This window comes from Mauremys reevesii, linkage group 5 (genome assembly GCF_016161935.1).
Source record: "Mauremys reevesii isolate NIE-2019 linkage group 5, ASM1616193v1, whole genome shotgun sequence".
NCBI classification, from domain to species: Eukaryota; Metazoa; Chordata; order Testudines; family Geoemydidae; genus Mauremys; species Mauremys reevesii.
The window spans coordinates 110,967,006-110,988,623 of NC_052627.1; the positions used below are offsets into that span (position 1 = coordinate 110,967,006).

A 21,618-nucleotide genomic window follows, 5' to 3' on the forward strand; every position below is an offset into this window, starting at 1 on the left:
GTTAAATGACACCTTTATAGTACCAAAATGGAATGAATTTTTAGATCTAATTGCTTCTCTCACTTTATGCAGTTTATTTATATTTTGCATTTTTCTCTCGACAATGTGAATGGATTGATCACTTCTCATACTTCAGTAACATTTGGCTGTAAACACTGAATTGGAATCTCTCTGAAACCATTTTTTTTAAAGGAAACATTTCTGTTGGTCTTTTTATGGAAGTTCGTTTTTACCAAGCTTAAATTTTACCATAACAATGTCACTTAAATTTACGTCCGCTTTTTTACTGACTAGACGAAGAAGAGAAGAACAATCAGAGTAAAACAAAGCCTCAGACTAATGAGGTTTGCGATGGAAAAGCCAAACCTGTCCGTCATGCATATGTTCACAAGCCTTTTCTGTACTCCAAGTACTACAGTGATTCCGATGATGAACGGACTGTAGAGCAACACCGTCAGTCTATTGTAAGTTTCAATACAATCACTATTAACATTTTAACTCCATCTGATTGTTTTCTCAATACAAAAATTATGCCCTTTATTAATTTTTTTTTTCCTGGACGCCGCTGATACTTCCATAGACTGTCTCCAGCACCATGTGATCTGTCAATATTTCATGGCAGTGATCCATTGACAGTCATTTTGAGAACTACTGGCTTATCTAACTATCCAGCTCCTCCTGTTTTACAACAAACTCTGGCTGATGATAATGTCAGATGAAGCACTGAGTGTGCGATGTCTTCCCAACATCTCAGCAAAGGATGGGTTCTTTTTTGGCTAACTGAGTAATTTGGAAAAGAATGAAGTGAAAGAGACTGCACAGATAGGGGAGTCTGGGGCCAGCAAGCTGAGTGTACTCTGCCAGTTGAGGGAAGGGGAAAGAGAAGAAATCCCTAATCTACCTACCACCATCTATCAAGGTGGATTGTACATATCTTTAATATATAACAAGAACTGGTACCTGTTTGGCCCCAACCATCTTCCTCACTCTTCTTCCATGTGATGCAGTTAGTACAGCCCTTCAGCTGCAGTAATTCCTGCTGTCTCTGACCAGCATGAGGGGGGAGAGCTGTTCAGGTGTACACGTTGGCCTGGTTGGAGGGCTGGGATCTCATTTACATGTTATGGACATGTTCTTGGAGCAAGTCTCAAAGTCTTTGTGCCTGTTTCTTCACCTGTAGAATGGGGTAAAACCTTCCCATCTCAACCAGCAAATCTATTGAGTTTCTCATCCTCTACCACCCCACTCCCATCCCCTAACCTTTCCAGGATAGACTGGCTTGCTGGACTTTCATTTTATGCAGCTTGTCTGGGTTTCAGCACCACAACACCGCTGGGTTAAACTGGGCTCTGGGTGTGGCCATGTAATTCTTATGTACAACAGAGTTGAGGGATGAAAGAAAAGAATTGTAAAGTTATTTGAAAGTGGAGGTAGCCTTGTCTAGTGGACTGAAATTGGGGCTGGGAACCAGGAACATCCTAGTATTAACGCAGTCTCTGACATGGAATCATAACCTCCGTGCCTGCTCATTCTCCACTTGCAGAATGGGGATAAAACCTTATAGGCTCGGGAAGGGGTTAATATCTCAAAGTATTTTATGAGGTTTACTTTTAAAGTTTGTACAGCACTTTGTAAACTGTAAACAGCACTATTCGAGAACTTACTGATTTTTTTTTTTTTGTTTTGCTCTTATACTGAAACGCTGAATTCTGCCGAGGTGTAGAAATTTACTTGTATAACATTTTTTTATTTTTTTTTTAACAACTTCCATCATTCTTCATTTGGTTTAATGATACAAATAAATCACCTTTTTCATTGTTTTTCTGTCTGCAGGCCAGAGAAAAAGAAGAGAGACTCTTAAGGAGGCAGATTAATAGAGAGAGACTTGAAGAGAAGCGTAAACAGAAAGCTGCTGAGAAAACAAAGTCTCTGAAAAGTGGGAGTCAGGGTGCTGAAAGTGATGGTAAAATTACAAGTTAGACTTGGGTGTGTTAACCAAATAAGGTGAAATTCTGGTTCCATTGAAGTCATTGGGAGTTTTGCAGTTGACTTCAATATGGCCAGAATTTCACTCATAATATTATAACTAAGTACTGTAGTAACTAAAATATTGTGCAAAATTCCATATGCAACTTTTTCATGTCCACAGTGACATTCCTGAAACATAACAAAAAACAGGATTGGTAATTCCCAAACTGTTTACAATGTCACTTACAAAAATAATAAAAATATGTGCTTCTCAAACACCATAACTGTTTGTATATTTTAGGTAAAAGTGGCCTGAACTTGGAAGATTCTTCAACAAAAGATTTTGAAATGAAACTTACTGGTACCAGCATTAAGGATGTTCTTAAAGAACAGAAGTTTTTAGAAAAAAAAGTAGCCCTGAGCAGGAAAAGAAAAAGAGATTCAAGGTATTCCTTATATTTGTTTTTAAAGAAATTAGATTAATACATACTCACTTTTGCTTATAAAATAACTTCTCTTCACTTTTGCAGTCGCCACATACCTATTATAACAATTTCCCCTTAAAGCATGCAATAATATTTGGGGGATGTAAGCTTAATTTGAGACCAAAAAATTTGATTGATTTATTTATATTTAAGATACTTCTTTTAATTTATCATGGGGTTTTCCCATTTAACTACTATGCTTCTAGTTTAATGTATTGATAACACCCTAGTAGCCAGTTCCTGCTATGTTACTGTAAAATTAAAGTGTGTATTCTGAATGCCTCAGATAACCTTTTTTTTATGTGCATTTAAGTGTGTGTTTTTGTGATCCTTCTAATGTCAGACTTCCGGCCCCCAGCTCACCACCTCTCTCTCTCTCTCTCTCTCTCTTGGTTTCTCTCTCCAGTCCTAAATGCCTCTGAGCACGGTGGGTGTGGGAAGAGTGAATTAACCAGTGAAGTATGCCGAAGTGAATTAATGGTCTTCCACGGTCAATTCAATTGATAACGCAACCAGACTAATTCATTGCCTGATTATGTATATTTCTTTAACCTTTCACAAACTTTCAATTTAAAACATACAATGAAAATAAAAGTGTATGAGGTATAATTGAGGCTGAAAAATTCACCACTTGGTAATCATGAAGTGGAGAGTTAAGCCTGAGATTTGTACTTTCATTCTTTCCCCTTGGGCTTATGCCTTACTAATTGTTTTAATATAAATTATTTATTAATTAATATAGTCATAGAACCATAAAAATGTAGGACTCAGAGACCTTAAGAGGTCATCTAGTCCAGGGGTTCTCAGCCAGGGTTCTGGGACCCCCTTGGGGGGCTGCAAGCAGGTTTCAGGGGAGCCACCAAGCAGGGCCAGTATTCGATTTTTCTGGGGCCAAGGGCAGAAAGCTGAAGCCCCATGCCATGGGGCTGAAGCCTGGGGCCCTGAGCCCCACCACCTAGGGCTGAAGCTGAAGCCTCAGCAACTTAGCTTCGTGGGGCGGCATGGGGCTGATTGCTACCCTCTAATGCTAACCCTGGCTTTTATATGCTGAAAAACAGTTGATATGGCAGATATGGGCCATGGAGTTTTTATAATATGTTGGGGGGACCTCAGAGAGAAAAAGATTGAGAACCCCTGATCTAGTTTAGCCCCCTGTGCCAAGACAGGACCAAGGATACTTAGACCATCCCTGACAAGTGTTTGGAGGTTTTAAAAAACAGGTTTGACAATGATGAGGATTCTGCAACCTCCTATAGAAGCCCATTCTAAAGCATAACTACCCTTACAGTTAGAAAGTTTTTTTCCTAATATCTAACCTAAATCTTCCTTGCTGCAGATTAAGCTCACTATTTCTTGTCCTATTTTCAGTGGAGATGAAGACCAATTGATCACAGTTCTCTTTATAACAGCTCTTAACACATTTGAAGACTATTAACAGTTCCCTCCTCAGTTGTCTTTCTCAAGCCTAAACATGCCCAGTTTTTTTAACTCTTCCTCATGGGTAAGGTTTTCTAAACCTTTTATCATTTTCGTTGCTCTCCTATGAACTCTCTAATCTGTCCACATCTTTCTTAAAGTTTGGCACCCAGAACTGAACACAATATTCCAGTGGAGGCCTCACCAGTACCAAGCAGAGTGGGACAAGTACCTCCTTTGTCTTACATACAGCCCTCCTCTTTAATACACCCCTGAATTATATTAGCGCTTTTCGCAACTGCATTGCACTGTTGGTTTATATTCAATTTATGGTCCACTATAACCCCCAGATCCTTTGCAACAGACCCACACGTAGCAAGTTATTCCCAATTTTGTAGTTGTGCATTGGAATTCTTTCCTTCTTAAGTGTCTCTATTGAATTTCACCTTGTTGGTTTCAGATTAATTCTACAACTTGTCAGGGTTGTTGTAAATTCTAATCTGTCCTGTAAAGTGCTAGCAATCCCTTTCAGCTTGATTTCATCCACAGATTTTATAAAATGCTCTCTGCTCCACTATCCAGATAATTAATTAAAATAGTCAATAGTACTAAATCCAAGACAGACCCTTTTGGGACCCTACTAGATATGTCCTCCCGGTTTGACAGAAACCTACTGAAAATGCTCTTGAGTACACTTGAGTCTTTCAACCAGTTGTGCACCTGCAATATGCTAATTTAATCTAGACCACATTTCCCTTGTTTGCTTATGAAAATACAACTGTATGAGAAGCCTTGCTAAAACCAAGATGTATCATGTCCACAGCTCCCCCCAGCCCACCCCATCCACTAGGCCAGTAACCCTGTCACAGAAACGTATTAGATCAGTTTGGCATGGTTATTACTTATTACCCTATCCTTTAGGTGTTTACAAATTTGATTGTTTTATAATTTTGTTCCAGTATCTTTCCATGTGGTGAAGTTAGGCTGACAAATATATAATTCCCCGAGTCCTCTTATTTTAAGATAGGTACCTATGTTTTCCCTTCTCCTATACCTGGGGACTTCACCCATTCTCCATGACTTCTCAAAGGTAATTGCTAAGGCTTCTGAGATTGCTTCAGCTAGTTCCTTAAGCTGTATTTCATCAACCCCTGCTGACTTAAATGCATTTAATTCATCTAAATATTCTTTAACATGTTCTTTCCCTATTTTGGCTTGCATTCCTTCCTCCCAATGCATGGTGCAGTGCAAACTGGAATGTTTTATGCATCCTTACAAAGAGTATCAGTACAGTCTCCAGATTTGGCTTGATTTTTAAGTCTCGGGACATACATAAGAAGCCAAGTTTGTGGAAGATCAATTCAGTATTTTAAAAATTCTTTTCTGTAGAAAGCAGTAGAGTAAGGATACAGGGAGGGATGTTTGTTTTCGCCTGTGCAGTGGTCCTCTTTGCTCATCCAAGTTACAGGGGACACCTAGTCATACTTAACAGTACTAATACTTGTGTAGTACTTTACATTTCAAAGCACTGCACAGACATTAATCTTCACAGCACATCTGTGAAGTAGGTAAGTATTGTCGCCGTTTTGCATATGGAGAAACAGAAGCTTACTGTGTTAAATGACTTGCCCAAGGTTATGCAGCAAGTTCTTGTTAGATGCTTTAGTGTGCAAATGTCTATTTTTTCTTAGTTTAAAAACTGATCATCTGTGAGTTGATGAGTTAGACTAAATTGTTACGACATTTTTCTAATGCTTTGACTATCTATTTAGGCATGTTGAAGATAGTTGGGAAAAGAAATATGAGCATCCTGAAGAAGATTCCAAAGAAACACAAAAGACAAATGAGGTTTGTGTCATAGATCAACTAGTAAACTTTATTTTAAATTTCATATCAAAACATCTTTGTTTTACTGTACAGAAATTATCAAATGTCTCTAATCTGTTCATTTTTAATTGGAAAAATGATTCTGTATATACTAAATTTCTCTACTACTAGATTAATCTTTATGAATTATTTTTCCCTGTAATTCTTTCTCTTGGTTTAATTGTCTAGCCTTGTTGTTTTAGTAATGCTGCTTTGCAGCTTTTTAGCACAGCTAATATAGAAAACCTTTGTAGTGTTTCAATAAGTAGGAGTTAGGGAGATTATATTATCTCTGTATTCGACATTGATGGAATACTGTGTCCAGTCTGGCATTCATACTTCAAGAAAGACGTTGAAAAATTGGAGAGGGTTCAAAGAAGAGCTATGAGAATTATAAAAGATTTGGTAAGCGTGCCTTTTAGGAGAGATTCAAGAAGTTTCATTTGTTTAGCTTATCAAAGAGAGGGTTAAGGGGTGATTTTGATCAGTTTATGGATGGGGAACAGAAATTTTGATAGGGCTCTTCTTCTAGCAGACAGATTGCCAGAAAACACGGATTTTACTGTATCTTTATCAACCGGAAAACTCTATTAATTGGCATTTCTGATCTTCAATAGGGTTGCCAGGTGTCCGTTTTTTCACCGGTACACCTGGTCAAAAAGGGATCCTGGCAGTGCCGATCAGCACCGCTGACGAGGCTATTAAAAGTCCGGTTGGTGCGGGGCCAGCAGGCTCCCTACGTGGCTCCGCATGGCTCCTGGAAGTGGTGACATGTCCTTGCTGCTCCCAGGCAGAGGAACGGCCACGGGGGTGCTGGGCACTGCCCCTGTCCCGAGCGCTGGCTCCGCAGCTCCCATTGGCTGGGAACTGTGGTCAGTGCGAGCTGTGGGGGCCGCACCTCCGCCTAGGAGCAGCAGGGACATGCTGCCACTTCCAGGGAGCCATCCGAGGTGAGCACCTCCCGGATCCAGCACCCCAAAAGCCCTTGCCATGCCCCTGTCCTGTGCCCCCTCCTTTACCCAAACTCCTTCCCAGAGCCTGCACACACACCCCGCCCGCCGCCCAACCCTGAGCCCCCTCCCACACCCAAACTTCCTCTCTATTAGTTAACTGGAATTTTTGACTTACCAGCACTCTCCATTCCCTCAACATGCTGGATAACAAAGCTTTTACTGTAACAACATTTAGTGGCTAGAAATCGAAGCTTGTCAAAATCAGACTGGAAATGAGGTGCAATTTTTTAATAGAGTGATTAACCATTGGAACAATTTACTAAAGGTGGTGAGATTCTTCATCACTAGAAACTTTTAAATCAAGATTGGATTTATTTTAAAGATAAGCTCTAGTTCAAACAGGAAATAATTCAGGGAGGCCTGCTAATTCTGATTATGATTTCATATTTGTACCTATTGGGAGGGGGAAATTAATTTGGGGTATTACAAGAAATATTATGTAACTAATTATTTCAAAGATCTAAATTAAGATGATAAATGGATTCCTCAGTGTAGTGAATGTACTGATTTTTGTTGTTTTAGACCTGTGAAAAAATCTCTTCAAAGGAGCTGAAGCATAATCATGGAAAAAGCGAAGTGACTAAGCCTGTTAGAAGAATTTCAGAGTCAGTACATTCAACTGAGGAAAGCAAAAATGATCCTAAAGTGGAAAGAGAACATAAAAGAAAAACATCTACCTCTCTTCAGATAGAAGGAACGCAGCAGGACACAGAAACAAGAGATCCCAAAAAGCAGCTGGAGAGAGCTGAGATTAGTACTGATGAACTGCAGAAGCAGAAATATGCCTTTAAAAACGAAAAACATCTGAAAAAAGATGATACAGAAATTCAAAATTTGAGAATTGTTCCCAAGAAAGAAATCAAATCATTGAGAGATAAAAATGAAAAAGAAAGAACTCTTTCAGAAGATAAATTGTTAGTAAAACATAAATATAAAGGAGACAGTGTACATAAAATAAGTGATGACATTGACCTCCATTCTTTTGAGAGAAGCTTGAAAGGTGAGGATAGTGTTCAAAAACATAATCAACAAACAAAGGTTCCATCAGATGATAAATCTGAAAGAAAAAGTAAACACAGAAGTGAAAGGAAAATATCAACAACTAGCAAAGATGGAAAAAATGTTTCTGAATACACTTTAAAAAATGAAGAAATGTTGCGTAAAGAAAATAACAAAAAAGACAGACACATTTCAACAGAAAAGTCAAGAGCGGAATACAAGACCAAAAGGTCATCAAGTGATTCTAGGCCACAGAAGGATTCTCAGGGTAATTCTAAGCAACTTGTTTCTTCATCACAGAGAAGGAGTGAAAGCTATTCAGAAGATAAACATGAAATAGAATCAACTAATTCAGATAGTAATTTAAGGCAAGAAGATAGTATTCACAGAGATAGACGAAGATCGAAGAGCTTCTTAGAAGACAAGTTTTTGTTAAAGTCTAAATCTAAGTGTCACAGTAAACAATCCAAACCAATTGAAACAGAATTACAAGAAAGTTTTACAAAACACGAGACTGTTCAGAAACCAGACAAAGATAAGAACATGGAAGAGAATGACACAGATAAACAACGCAAATCCAAGAATGAAGATAAAGTTTTTGAAGAAAGCATTGTTGATTTTGAGCTGGAAAGTGGGATGCACTCAATTTATAGTCCACAAAAAGACATTAGTCACAGAGTTAAGTTACAAGCAGGCGAAAAGGTTACTGTAAAAGAGAAAAATAAGAGTGATAAAGATTTAAGTTATTCCAAACTAGAAAGAAAGCTGTCAGTAGAAGGTCACAAAAGCAGAAACTTAAAGCATAGCAATAAGGAAATGAAGAAGAAGGAAGAGAGTAACAAATTGGAGGACAAAGATATTAAAGAAATAGACGGTAGCCATGAAAAGGTGCAAGGGATTATGATTATGGATAAAAAGTCAAGTAAGAAATTATCTTGTGAAAATAAAAAAGGAAGCTTGTCAGCCCATGAAATGACAGTGGAAGAGGAAAAATTAGCAACTGATATATTTGTAACCAGTCATATTCCAGCCACTCAAAGACCAATCAGGGCTAGTGATGACTTGTTACATTCTGAACAAGGAGAAGAGCCAATGGAAGTTGATTCAGAACAGACATACACAAAGGTACATGAAGCATCTAAAATTGAAGAAAATAGTAGTAGTAATTCACTACTAGACATGGACTCTGAAAATACTGCTAAAGAAAATATGAACCTACATAGTTCAAAAAATGAATTAAGAAACAGGTTGGTGGATTTTGAAGCATGTGTATCAGAGTTTCCAGCTGACAGAAATTCTGAACAAACCATTGAACATGAAAAAAATCCTATTGAAGGAGTTGATGCACTAGATACTATGTCCAAACAAGCTTCTGAGGAACAAGGACCCATTAAACAGGGGGCATATCAAATGAACATTGTATATGAAACAAGTGGCAGAATTTTACTTAATGCTCCTATTAAGGAGCAGACTTCAGCAGATGCCAGACAACCAAAAAAATTAAACAAAGTCAATCCTATTGAAGAAAGTCTTTCTTTAGCAATTAATTCATCCAAACAAGATGCTTCCCATAAAAAATCCATGGATATATGTATCTCAGACTTCACAGACTCTTTGCCTAATGTAGCTAAAGAGGAATCTCATACTTCAGATAAGATTTGTTTGAAGAAAGACTCCTTTATTTTAGACAATAATGCAACACAAACTGCATATGTGGAACAACAGGGTAGCCCTGTGCTAGGTTGTGTTATGAAAGAAGCTGAGGTCACCATGATAAACACTGAAAAAAAAGATGGTGAGACTCATCTAATTGGTGAACAAGCAGTAGGAGAAAACATGGGTGATGTAAGTATACAAGAAGGTTATGATCAAGTGACTATGTTAGATAGTGTGCAAGGAAGAAATGCGTATAATGTAACTGGTGGAATAAAAGGTAAAAGCTCGATGACTCACCAAGCTGCAGATCATGGAGGTATAAGTATGAAAAAATCTGTCTTGATGAACCTGGGGAAAAAAGAAAGTTATGATAACTTAAATATAGGCGCTGCTGCAAAGGAAGAAAAGGGTACCATGGTGGACATTGTCAAAAAGAGTGAAGGACATGATATGGGTGACATGGTAGAATCTTCTTTGTTGCTAGTGCCAATGAATGTTATAAGAGTTCCAGAAGAAATAATTAAAGAGACTTTTATAGTTAGTGGAGCAGAAGAAGGTGATGGCATAATAACTGACACTGAAGATAAAAGTGAAAGCAATGTAGTGGGCACCAGTGCAGGAAGTGTTGATCACATATACAACAGGCTAGAAACAACTGAGGCCACTGCAATAGGAACTAGCACAGAGAAAATGATTGAGAGCACTGTAATGGCCACTAGTACAGGAGAAGGAAAAGGTGAGGGTGCTGCAATACACTGTGAAAAAGAAAGTGATGCCACAACCACTTGCTCAGAAGAAGAAAGTGAAGTTACTTTAATCTGCACAAGCATAGAAGCCGATGAAGGTTTCACAACAAGTATATGGGCGAAAAGTAACGAAGTTGTCAGTTTCAGCACAGAAGCAGATGGTGAGTGTACTGTTGCAGCAGCTGAAGAAGGTGGCGGTATTGTCACTGGAGGATTTGCAGAAACGGAAAGTTTCCTGACTAGTACAAAGGAAGGAGAAAGTGGTGAGTGCACCATTATTTATACAGAAGAAAATGGTAAAGATTCAGTCAATGCAGGCAGAATAGAAATTGAGGATAATGTGAATAGTGCTGGGACAGAAGAAAAAGATGATGCTGTAACTAGTGCAGGCTCGGAAGAGAAGTGCAAGACTTCAACTTGTAGACGTACAGGCAAATTTGAAGGTTCTATTACCTGTATAGGTGAAATTGAAAGTGATGGTGCTGTAACCAGTGCAGGCACAGAAGCAGGTGAAGGATTCCTGAGCAGCAACAATTCAGATGAATGCCAGAGCAATGTAACTGGTGCTGACCAGCTAAAAGAAAGTGAGGGTGCTGTGACTTGTACAGGTGCAGAAGAAAAAGGTCATGGCTTCATAATTGGCTCAGTGGATGCACAGGAAGACAGTGCTGTAACTGGTGCATGTGTTGAAATGGTCATGAACAACAATACCATGAGTGGAACAAGTGCTGACAAAGGTGAAGATATTGTAAATGGTGAAAGTGCAGTGACCAGCACAGGCATAATAGGAGAAGATGATGCTGAGACTGCAGCAGTCTGCACAGGACTAGAAGATAGCAATGAAGGTTTTGCAGTTGGCTTAGACGTAGAAAAATGTGAAAGTGCAATGGACAGTACAGAAGCAAAAGAAGAAGCTACTATCACTATGATCAGCATAGGGCCTTGTGACGATGAAGGCTTTGTGACTAGCACAGGTGCAAAAGAAGAGGATGAAGAAGGTGAGGGTATTGTGACCAGTACAGGAAGAGGAAATGAAGAAATAGAGCATGCTTCAACCTGTGAAGGAATAGAAGGTGAAAGTGCACTCATTTGTATAGCATCAGAAGAAGGTGAAAGTTCCATTATCTGCATAGTTGCAGAACAAGTAGAAGCTGAGTCTGGTATGGCTGCCACAAATCTAAATAAAGATGGGGTTGACAGCAATACTGGTACAAAGAAAGAAGCTAATGGTGGCATCTGCAAAAGTGCAATGGGGATAGTTGAGAGCAGTGTGACAAGTGCAAGTATAGCAGATGACACTCTGACCCCAAATACAGAAGAAGATGAGGATGCCATGATGTCTCTAGATGTTGAAGCGTATGAGGGTCCAATGACTAGTGTAGTGACAGAGAAAGATAAGAGTCAGTCTGCTGCTGCAGCTCAAGAAAAGAATGACAGTAGTGCCGATGGAAGTCATGGCAGAAAATGTGAGGGTCCCATAATCAGTGCAGTCACAAAGAAAGATGAGAGTCCTCCTCCTCCTACTGATGAAGAAAAAGCTAAAGGTGACGTGATCTCTACCAGTACCGTAGAAGAAGGTGTTGCTCCCATGCCATGTTCAGCCACAGAAATTGAAGGTTCCCTCACTGTTGCAAGAACAGATGAAAATGAAAGTACTGTGGTCTTAACAGACAAAGAAGAATTTGAGGCTCCCATGCCTAGTACAGCCACAGAATTCAAAGATAATACATACGCTGCCAGCAGTAAACAAGCGAAAGATGAGTGTACAATGATTTCCACCAGTATCGTGGAAGAATTTGAGGCTCCCATGCCCAGTGCAGCTATGGAATATAATAGTCAGGTCACTGCTGCAAGAAAAGAAGTGAATGAGAGTACTATGTTTTGTATAGACATGGAAATATATGAGGTTGCCATGCCCAGTGCATCCAGTGCTAGAGATGATGGAAATCATCCAACAGCAAGTGGCAAAGAAGAAAAAGATGAGTGTGCTATGATTTCCACAAGTATAATGGAAGAACAAGTGATACTCGTGTCCAGTGAAGCCACAGAGGATAGGATTCAGGATGTTGCTGCAGGCACAGAAGAAAAAAGTGACACTGCCATTATCTCCACAAGTATGGAATATTTTGAGGCTCCTATGCCCAGTGCAGCCACACAAGATGAGGATCAACTCACTGCTTCAGGAACAGAAGGAAGACTGGAGGCTGCCATGATCACCAGAAGTGGGACAGAAGAATGTGAGATAGTCCTGATCAGTGCAGCCACACAAGCTGAAAGTCAACTCATTGCAGCAGAAACAGAAGAAAAAGATGAGGGTTCCATGATCACCCCAAATGCAGCAGAAGAATGTGAGGTTGTTGAAACCAGTGCAGCGAGAGATGAGCAGCGTGAACTAACTGCTCTAAACACAGAAGGAAAAAGTGGTGGTTCTATGATTATTGTTAGAAAGGTGGTAGAATGTGGGGCTCCAATGCTGAGAGTTGCCAGCAGCAATGAAGATCAACACATTGCTTCAAGTATAGAAGATAAAGAGGAAGGTGCTGTGATCACTCTCAGTACAATGGAAGAATGTGACAGTCTTTTCACCTTCTCAGTCATAGAGGAAAGTCAGCTCGTTGCTGCAAACACAGAAGTAAAAGATGAAAATGTCATCTTTAATAGTACCAAAGAAATTGAATGCATCCTGTCCTCTACAGGCACAGAAAAAAGTGATAGTTCTTTGCCTGTGGGTGGTAGAGAAGGAGATGAATGCATATATAGGGGAGAAGAGGAGATTCATGAGGATGCTGTGATGGGAGAATCAGTAGTAGCTAAGATCACATCAGACACTGAAGTTGCAGAAACCGCTGAGACTACAGTGAACCTCATAAGTGTAGATGAAGCCCTCTGTATGGAAATTAGTACAGAGTCTACAGTTCTTGTTAGCCCTTCTACAGAGATGGGTGCAAGTGGTGAAAGAACTGAAGAGTATGTTCCATATGTGGAAGTTACATCAGAACCTTGTATTCCTTCAGAAGAAGCAAAGAGGAATGATCATTTTAAAAACATAGACGATAATGTTAACAGTAGCTTATTATTAGGAAGTGACTTTTCTGAAGCAAGGACTTCACCTCCTAGGGCACAAACTCTTCCGCTAGTTTCTGAACATGAAAGCAAATTAACTGTAAATACCAATCAGGGTGAAATAACTGTAGAAGCAAAACTGGGAGAAAAGAGTGACTTCCCTGTGTCATATATGGATAAACAATTTGAGAATGATGGCAAAAGGAACACCGTGGAAGTAGATGATAACCTTGGAATCGAAGTTTCTTTTCAGCAAAATACAAGCTTCAGTTCAGGTAAGGTTTTCTTTCTCTTCCCTTCCGCACCCCCTTTGATTTATAAACTGCATGTACCTAACATACTTTTGTAGTTCCTGAATCTACATATGTAGGGGAAATTCTGTTGAAACGCCCTATAATGGTCTGTCTGGTACTGATGGATCTTTTGAGAAGGGTGTAACACCTCATGAAAATCAGCCTCTCCCATTAAGGTCCGGTCTACACTGGGGGCAGGGGTGGAGATGGATCTAAATTACGCAACTTCAGCTACGAGAATGCGTAGCTGAAGTTGATGTAACTTAGATTGACTTCCTTTGCGTCCTCGCGGCGAGGGGTTGACGGGGAGCACGTTCGGGGATCGATGTATTGCATCTGGATGAGACGCGATACATCGATCCCTGATAGATTGATCACTACCCGCCGGATCAGCAGGTAGTGTAGACATACCCTAAGTAATGTCTCTTTCCTGTCTACTGACTTACACAGTCACAGAGGCTCACAATACAGCCGCTCAAATATTACCTTCAATATGGGATTACAGATGTTATGAATGAAATTAATGCATGCAGCAACTGACAAGCATTCAGTAAAGTCTCAACACATTCTTATAATTCATACTTCTTTTAACAATGGTAACACACGTGATTCCAGCTATATATTTGTCAGTGGTCAGCTGAGACATGGGGACCTCGACATGAACTGCTAGCATCAGAGTTACTTCATTGCAGACTCAGAAGAAATTGGGCTGTAAAAGAAAGAAAGCTCTCAGATATACTATATCTTCATTAATAGTAAAGGAAACAGAAAATACTGGTCAAGTAATTTTCCTTTTATAAATGCTTTCTTCTTCTTCTCAGGTTTTCTCACTAATAAAGATAGAAGAAATACATTAAACGTTGTAAGACAAAAAATTTTCCAGAAAAATATGTCAAATTGACAAACCTGAAGACTGAAGTTCACTAGGTACAATAGGGACAAGCATGGGCCATGACAATGCAAACTACCACTCATTGCCCTGCAAATCTTCCTCAGCCCTGTCTCCCCTGGGGAATAGTGGGTAGTCCAATCTTCCTATTCAATTTTTGTTCTCCACTGAAACAGCCTACATGGATGCCAGTTGTACTCATTTTATTTGGTGGACTGCAACCAGTGAGTCATTTCACATAGATCATCAAGCAGCCTTCAGATGATAATGACTTTTGGTTAACACGATTTTCAAAAATGAGTTCCTGAAGACTTCAGAATCCATATTTAGATGTGTAATTAATTGACCTGATTTTCAGAGGCGTGGAGCACCTTGTGGCTCCCATTTGAAGAGTGTGTCGGGGGAGTAGGGGGAGACTCTTCAGGATCTTGCAAAAAGACAATCATTATATTAGTTGGAGCTATTGAATATTTAGCCTCTCTGAAAAGCTGGTCATTTATTTGGATGCCTAATTATGGACTTAAACTCTTAACTTTAGGCACCTTTAAAAAAAAAAAAAAATCTCGATTTATGTCCCTTAGTGCAACTCCTGAGCTATCTAGTGACTCATACAGTTTTAGTGGTCTGTTTAGATTTTTACATAATGAAGTCTGATATTACTAACAGTATTTAAAATAAAATATTGAATATTTTCCATAATTTTGGAAATCAAGCATCAAAATTAAGCTGAGAAAAACCTGGGATCCAATGTTCTCTACCCCAACTCTCCCATCAAAAAGTAAAAAAGTGGATGGGAGAGCGAACTTTATTTTGTGGGGGACAGATTATTTTCAAAATGATTAATTCATTTCATCACTGGGGTAGCTACATCAGATGCCTCAAGTTTATATGATGTTCCTGGGGAACAGCAGTCCTATTGCGGTTCTATACAAATTAATAAAATAATTGTTAATCTACTTATATTTCATTAGGCAAGAAAGAAACTTTACCAATCTTGGCTGAAGAACTGGAACTGAAAACGAACTTGAAAACTGAAGAGGTATTTTGAAAATAGCGGTAACATTCTCTCCTGTGTAGTTGTGCACAATCTTAAATTGAAATTTCTTTTTTTATATTTATTACTATTTAAATAGAATGTGAATATGCTTATTATGATAAATAGTTCTTCTGAACATACTTATGCATGCATACATTTTATAATCCTTAATATCCATTAGTTAGGTATTTTGAAATGAACAGATGCTATTGATCATTTTCTCTGCTCCACATTTTTATGCTGAGCTGCAAAATCACTTGTTTTAAGAGAAATCCAGGGAAGACTGGAAAAATTGACTGTCTAAGGAAGATATTTTTATTGCCACAACAGCTACATACTCTGGTGATAACTACTTTAGAAGAACCTGTAGATGGAATACACCACTAATCTAGATTTATACTAAAGTACCTTCAGAGAACTTCACATACAGGGAGAATAATCCCTCGAAACTGCATCTGGATTTCAAGTGATTTCTCTTGAGATCTCTACATTACAATAATCCATTGTTTCTGTGGCAGATTTAACAGTTAAGTAGAACTAATGGTGCTGTACTTTTTGGTTATATAATACTGCTAATCCCCACTACTAAGCTAATATGATGTATCAATATTTGATTGAAAAGCTGTTTAAAATCTTGTAATTCAAAGCTCTCTCGACTGCTTCGCTGAGGCTATACAGTGATACCTGTTACTATGGATACGAGACAGGGTTTTTTTCCCCCCATAGACCTGAAGTATTTTGTTTCCTTTGTATGCTGTTTTTAGCCACAAAAGTCTAGAAGTCCAACAAGGGAAGAACTGCATGAGGAGCCTCATATTGAAGAGTGTCTAAAAGGTAGATTTATTTTGTTGTGGCTTAGTACGTCTGTTTGGCACTGGTGCAACCAGTACTGAAATACTTTGTCCAGTTCTCAGGTCCACAATTCAAGAAGGATATTGACAAATAGGAGCGGGTTTAGAGAAGAACCACAAGAATGATTAAAGGATTGGAAAACATGCCTTAGTGTCATACTCTGTTTAGCTTAACAAAAAGATGATTAGTCTGATACCTACATTGGAAACAAAAATTTGATAATGAATCTTTCAGTCTAGCAGACCGAAGTATTTATGGGAATGGTTGGAAGCTGAAGCTGGAAATAAAGTGTACATGTGTAACATTTAGGATAATTAGCCTTTGGAACAATTTACTAGGGCTTGCGATGGAGTCTCCATCTCTGGCAATTTTTAGAAAAACCACTCAATCTTAATTTGAAAGATATATGCTCTACTTCAAATAGGAATTAATTCAGGGAAGTCCTATGGCCTGTGTTCTGCAGCTGGACAAACTAGGGTAGGCAACCTATGGCACGCGTGCCAAAGGCGGCACATGAGCTGATTTTCAGTGGCACTCGCACTGCCCAGGTCCTGGCCACCAGTCCGGGGGACTCTGCATTTTAATTTAATTTTAAATGAAGCTTCTTAAACATTTTAAAAAACCTTATTTACTTTACATACAATAGTTTAGTTATATATTATAGACTTATAGAAAGAGACCTTCTAACGCGTTAAAATGTATTACTGGCAGGCAAAACCTTAAATTAGAGTGAATAAATGAAGACTCGGCACACCACTTCTGAAGGGTTGCCAACCCCTGAACTAGATTATAAGAGTGGTTATTTCTGTCCTTAGTTATGTGTCTCTACATTTTTATGATGACGGTGGTTTACAGTTTCATATTTGGGAGTTTAAGTACTATCTACTAATTCCTACACAGATAAATTTTAATTTAGACTATGCATAGAGGGCTTGAACCAAAGGCCACTGAAGCCCATTTGAAGTCTTTCCATTGATTTTTTTGGATCAGAATCAGAAAAACTAGTCATCCTAAAACTGCCTTATGTCAATCATCTTGACCCATTGCTTTAGAAATAATACCCAGGGAAAAGCAGTTTAAGTTAATAAATAAAATTAAAAAAAAAAGTAGTAATATCACAGGGGGTTAAAGTTCTGCCCTGTGATGAAGTCAGGTGATCAAGGGTCACAAGACACTGCAGCACCTCCTATAAGCTGGGCTGCATAGGCTATCTGTTTACTTACTGGACGAGACATGAGGAGCAGGAAGGCTCCTCATGTAGAGCAAGGATTGTGGCAAGTTAGGGAAGCTCGTCAGAATTTAGGCATAGGCCCTAGAAGGAAGACTGTGGAGGAACCTGCACAGCTTGGTTGGAGAAGAACTGCAGTCTCTTGAAGTGTGGCTGCAGAGAATCCTGCTGACCAAGTGAGGAATGATTTGAACCTGGAAGGGCCAAGAAAACTCACTTGATTATGTAACTAGAATGGTTCAATAAAGCAGACCCCAAGAGGAGCAGTTAATGAAAACTCCTGGGTGTGAATTAATTGGAGAGTTGGGGGGGGGGGAACTGAGCCAGACTTAGGCTCAGTTTCCCCCCCAACTCTCCAATTAATTCACACTCAGGTAACTGTATTGCCATATCATTTGGTGGCCAGCTCTGAGCCACACTTTTCAATGGAATAGAATAAATATGTTGGGTTGGAAATATGCTATTGTAACATGACAAAAGTGGCTTATCCTATGAATTTGTATTGAATGGAAATAGCCTTTCTAAAAGGTTAAATCAGAGCATCAAAGTGATTTAATACACTAAATACACTAAAAATTTAGTAATACACTAAAAATTTGCTTCATAAATCTTCAGATGCTACTATTAATTGCTTGAGACAGCAATCTCAGAGGTAGTTTTTCTCTATCTCATTTCCATCCCCTTATTTCCCATGTTGGCCTCTATGGAAGATTTCTAATTGCAAACAGATTACAAACTGTTAATGTTCTCATAATGTCAGTATTCAGGTAAAATACAGCAACCTTCCCATAGGGATGTAGGACTAAACTTAGAATGTCCTTGTTTTTAGTGTTTTAACAAGTCCTTTGCAGAGATGGTACTCTAGTAATTGCATTTCTATTATGGCTGAGTCAGAGTGTCTTGTTAGTACTGGCTTCAGAGGAAGATTTCATGTGTCTTCCCCGCTAGCCAGAAGATAGCAAATTCATATCCATTTCCCATAGTTTGAAGAGCATTTATAAGTTGAATGATGGGAAAATTGTATTTTCATGAGTTAAAGGCTGAGTTATTTTTAGGACTATGTAACCTGTTAGAAATCTCTTCCACTGCAAATGTTTCTGCACTCACTTAATTTCTTCTCCAAGTATTTTAAAATATTTATTGCAGTTGTTTTGTTATGTCTTCTCCAAGTATTTTAAAATATTTATTGCAGTTGTTTTGTTATGTTATAAGGCTGAAAAAGAACACTACTGATTAGAATTTTTTTTAATATATTTTTCCTGTCTTCTTGATGGAGTTTGTGCTCCAGGTAATTTTGTAAGGACATTTGCCACATGACTTAGACACAGAGATCATCTTCAATTATTGCAACACCTAGATAACAAGACTAAGCTGAATTACAAAAGATAACAGGGATAACACTAGGTGTGCATGGCACTGTCCAAGGAAATTAAAGACCCTTCCCCAAATAGTTTAGCGTTGAAGGCCTAGAGTCAGTAATGTGTTACAGCTGGGTATACAGTTACCCCCCTCCCCATGTTGATTTTGAAGCCAGCTGAACCCTTAGGTATGATTAGGATTCAGATGACTTGGCTGCGGGTTAGACTAGATAGCCTTTGCAGTCCCTTCTAACCCTGTGATTCTATGCTTCTACGTGATGTACCAGAAGGATAACCTTGACAAGGAGGGCAGAGAGGTAGGTTTACCTAAAATAGAATATGGGGGTTTAAGTCCATTCTTAATATAGGTAAGTAGATTGATATTAAAGTTTATATCTATCTATCTGCTTCCGTTGTGTTGAGTAACATGGCAGAGCCTTTGATAAGCCCTCAGCTAACCTACTTGTATAGTTGAATTTTTTTCTGCTTCCACTTGTGTTCTTCCACCACTTCCCCCCCCCCAAAAAAAAAGCCCCTCCTCAAAAACAGAATAAAAGTAGCCATAATTATTAACATATATCAGGCCTAAGAGTCCCAATCCTGCCAAGAACTCTGCAGAGGCATTCCCACTATACCTATGCAGATCCCCGTCAAAGTCAGTGAGACTCCTCATAGGACAGAAGTGTGCCTCCTTGGAGGGTTAGAAGGAAATTAGGAATCCAGGTCCCTTCCTTGTGTACAATATACTTTTTTTTTTTTAATTACTTATTTTGAAAAATCATCATCAACCCTCATGTGACATTTGATCTATCCAGGAAAAGTTTTTATATGTCCAGGAAATGTTTTTATTTTGCTGATCCTAAATTCTTTAAAATTGTTTATTTTGAAAATAAAATACTTTTTAATAAATGATCAAGGGAGAAATGGAACACTTCACAAGTGTGTACGAAAGTCTGATTATGTGGTGCTGGTTAATATAAAAAATGCAATCATGGTTTTGACCAGTTTTGAAGGTTTTGACCAGTGCTTCATAGAGACCAGTGCTACATAGATGGCAAGGTCACAGTGTACACTGGGTGATTAAGCACTGCATGAGTGGCAATTTTTTTTGTAGACCTGTAAGGTTCTAGATTACAAGATCTGCAAATTCCTGCTGACATGACATTAGTTATAAGTGTAATTGTAGATTTATTCTTCAGGGGATCAAATTCATACAGACAGCTTTAAAGATGTAAAAACTTCTGCTTCATAAATGCATGTAAGGAAATAGGCATTGCTCAGATATGCATTTATGCAAAAGGTTTTTAAACCGTGAATATTGGCTGCAGGGTATTATCTTCAGAGGACCGATTTTACTTTCGTTCTTTTTATTATTATTATTTATTATTATTATTACTACTACTACTACTTCTGGTCTCAGGATACCATGCTAATTTATCCTTTGAGATTGCTGTACTTTTTAACATGCACTTCAAAGCACTTAGTTACTCAGTCATCCAGACGCGCAGTACTTAGTTTAAAATGTGTGGACTGAACTGGCTAAAGTAATCTTTCATAATGTAAAATGTTTCACAAAAGAATCCCTTTGTTGTGTAAATCATGTTAGATACGACACATATTCAAGATTTTAATGCTGTGTTGTGCTGGATAGAGATTTTTTTAAAATAATCTCTTTGCTGTGTTTGGTATAGTTCAATATACGTAAAAGGAAGTTGTTTAAAAGACAAATGTGTATTCTGTCACTGTTGAGTATGAACAGCAGGCACAGTAGTTTAGTAGTCCAAGATTCCAAGGAATGTAAACATATCATTGCTGTTTGAGTGGCTAGGATCTAACTCTTCAATTTACAGTGCTTTTTAAAAATTGAAAGATACCATTTTGCAATCTAAGGGTGTACCAGTACAAAGTTTGACTATGTTGAATACTTTTAAGTAGATTAACAATATTGCCACCATGGATGATTTAAATTATGCTGGATACTGGCTCTTGTATCTTAAATGTAGGATAGGAAACTTAAATTGCATGGAATGCTTTTAGTTGCTTTAAACCTTTAATAAGAAATTTTGAAGTTGGTGCTTCAGGGACCAGATTTTCAAAAGTGCTTAGCACCTACAGATGGTAACCGCTTTCAAAAAGATTTCAGCTCTCATTGACACATCTGAACAAAATGGCCAGATTTTCAAAAATACTCTAGATCCCAGCAGCTCCAGTAGTTCCCTGTCAGGAAGCAAAGAGGGTCAGTGACTTGTACAAGAGCACAGAGAGAGCTTTATCTGATCCAGAATTAGCACACAAGCCTTGTGCTCTGACTGCTAAATTATGCTTTTCTCTCTTTTTAGTAGATTACAGAAGTGACATACTTGGCTCTTACTACTGGAATCATGTGAGCTTAGGTTCCCCTACTGAGCCTGATGCTCCAGCATTTGTTATGTACTATCCCATGATCCAGCTTTGTGATTTTAAATATATAGCGTGAGATCCTAATCCCATTGAAGTAAATAGCAGTGCACCATTGATTTCAAAAGGGCCAGAATTTCACCCATGAATATCTAAATTATCTTTAGCCATAAAACACTAGTGATTTTATACTACCTTACCCTTTAGGTAAGGTAGTTTATTTTTTTTAAACCCATTGCATTACATAGTACATGAACTTCACATATTCTGGAACCTTTTTGGGTACATCATGAGGCAACAAAAAGCTTCTGCTGGGCTTTTTGATTTCCATAAAATCAGTATTCTGTTTTATT

General features: G+C 38.5%; 1 protein-coding gene and 1 long non-coding RNA gene across 3 annotated transcripts in view; one reads left to right on the forward strand and one right to left on the reverse strand.

The window, feature by feature from the left end:
• BOD1L1 (biorientation of chromosomes in cell division 1 like 1) overlaps nucleotides 1–21,618 on the forward strand; it is a 52,772-nt gene that overhangs the window by 6,836 nt on the left and 24,318 nt on the right. For both annotated transcript variants that reach the window (XM_039539838.1, XM_039539840.1), the window contains exons 6-12: nucleotides 295–464; nucleotides 1,834–1,963; nucleotides 2,270–2,414; nucleotides 5,642–5,717; nucleotides 7,271–13,487; nucleotides 15,366–15,433; nucleotides 16,195–16,264. In XM_039539838.1, coding sequence (XP_039395772.1) covers nucleotides 295–464; nucleotides 1,834–1,963; nucleotides 2,270–2,414; nucleotides 5,642–5,717; nucleotides 7,271–13,487; nucleotides 15,366–15,433; nucleotides 16,195–16,264 — 6,876 coding nt within the window. The remainder of the gene's footprint in view (nucleotides 1–294; nucleotides 465–1,833; nucleotides 1,964–2,269; nucleotides 2,415–5,641; nucleotides 5,718–7,270; nucleotides 13,488–15,365; nucleotides 15,434–16,194; nucleotides 16,265–21,618) is intronic.
• The window catches only part of LOC120405909, a 42,747-nt gene continuing 35,169 nt past the window's right edge, over nucleotides 14,041–21,618 (reverse strand). Inside the window, exon 3 of the long non-coding RNA XR_005598980.1 lies at nucleotides 14,041–14,214. This is a non-coding gene — a long non-coding RNA (uncharacterized LOC120405909). The remainder of the gene's footprint in view (nucleotides 14,215–21,618) is intronic.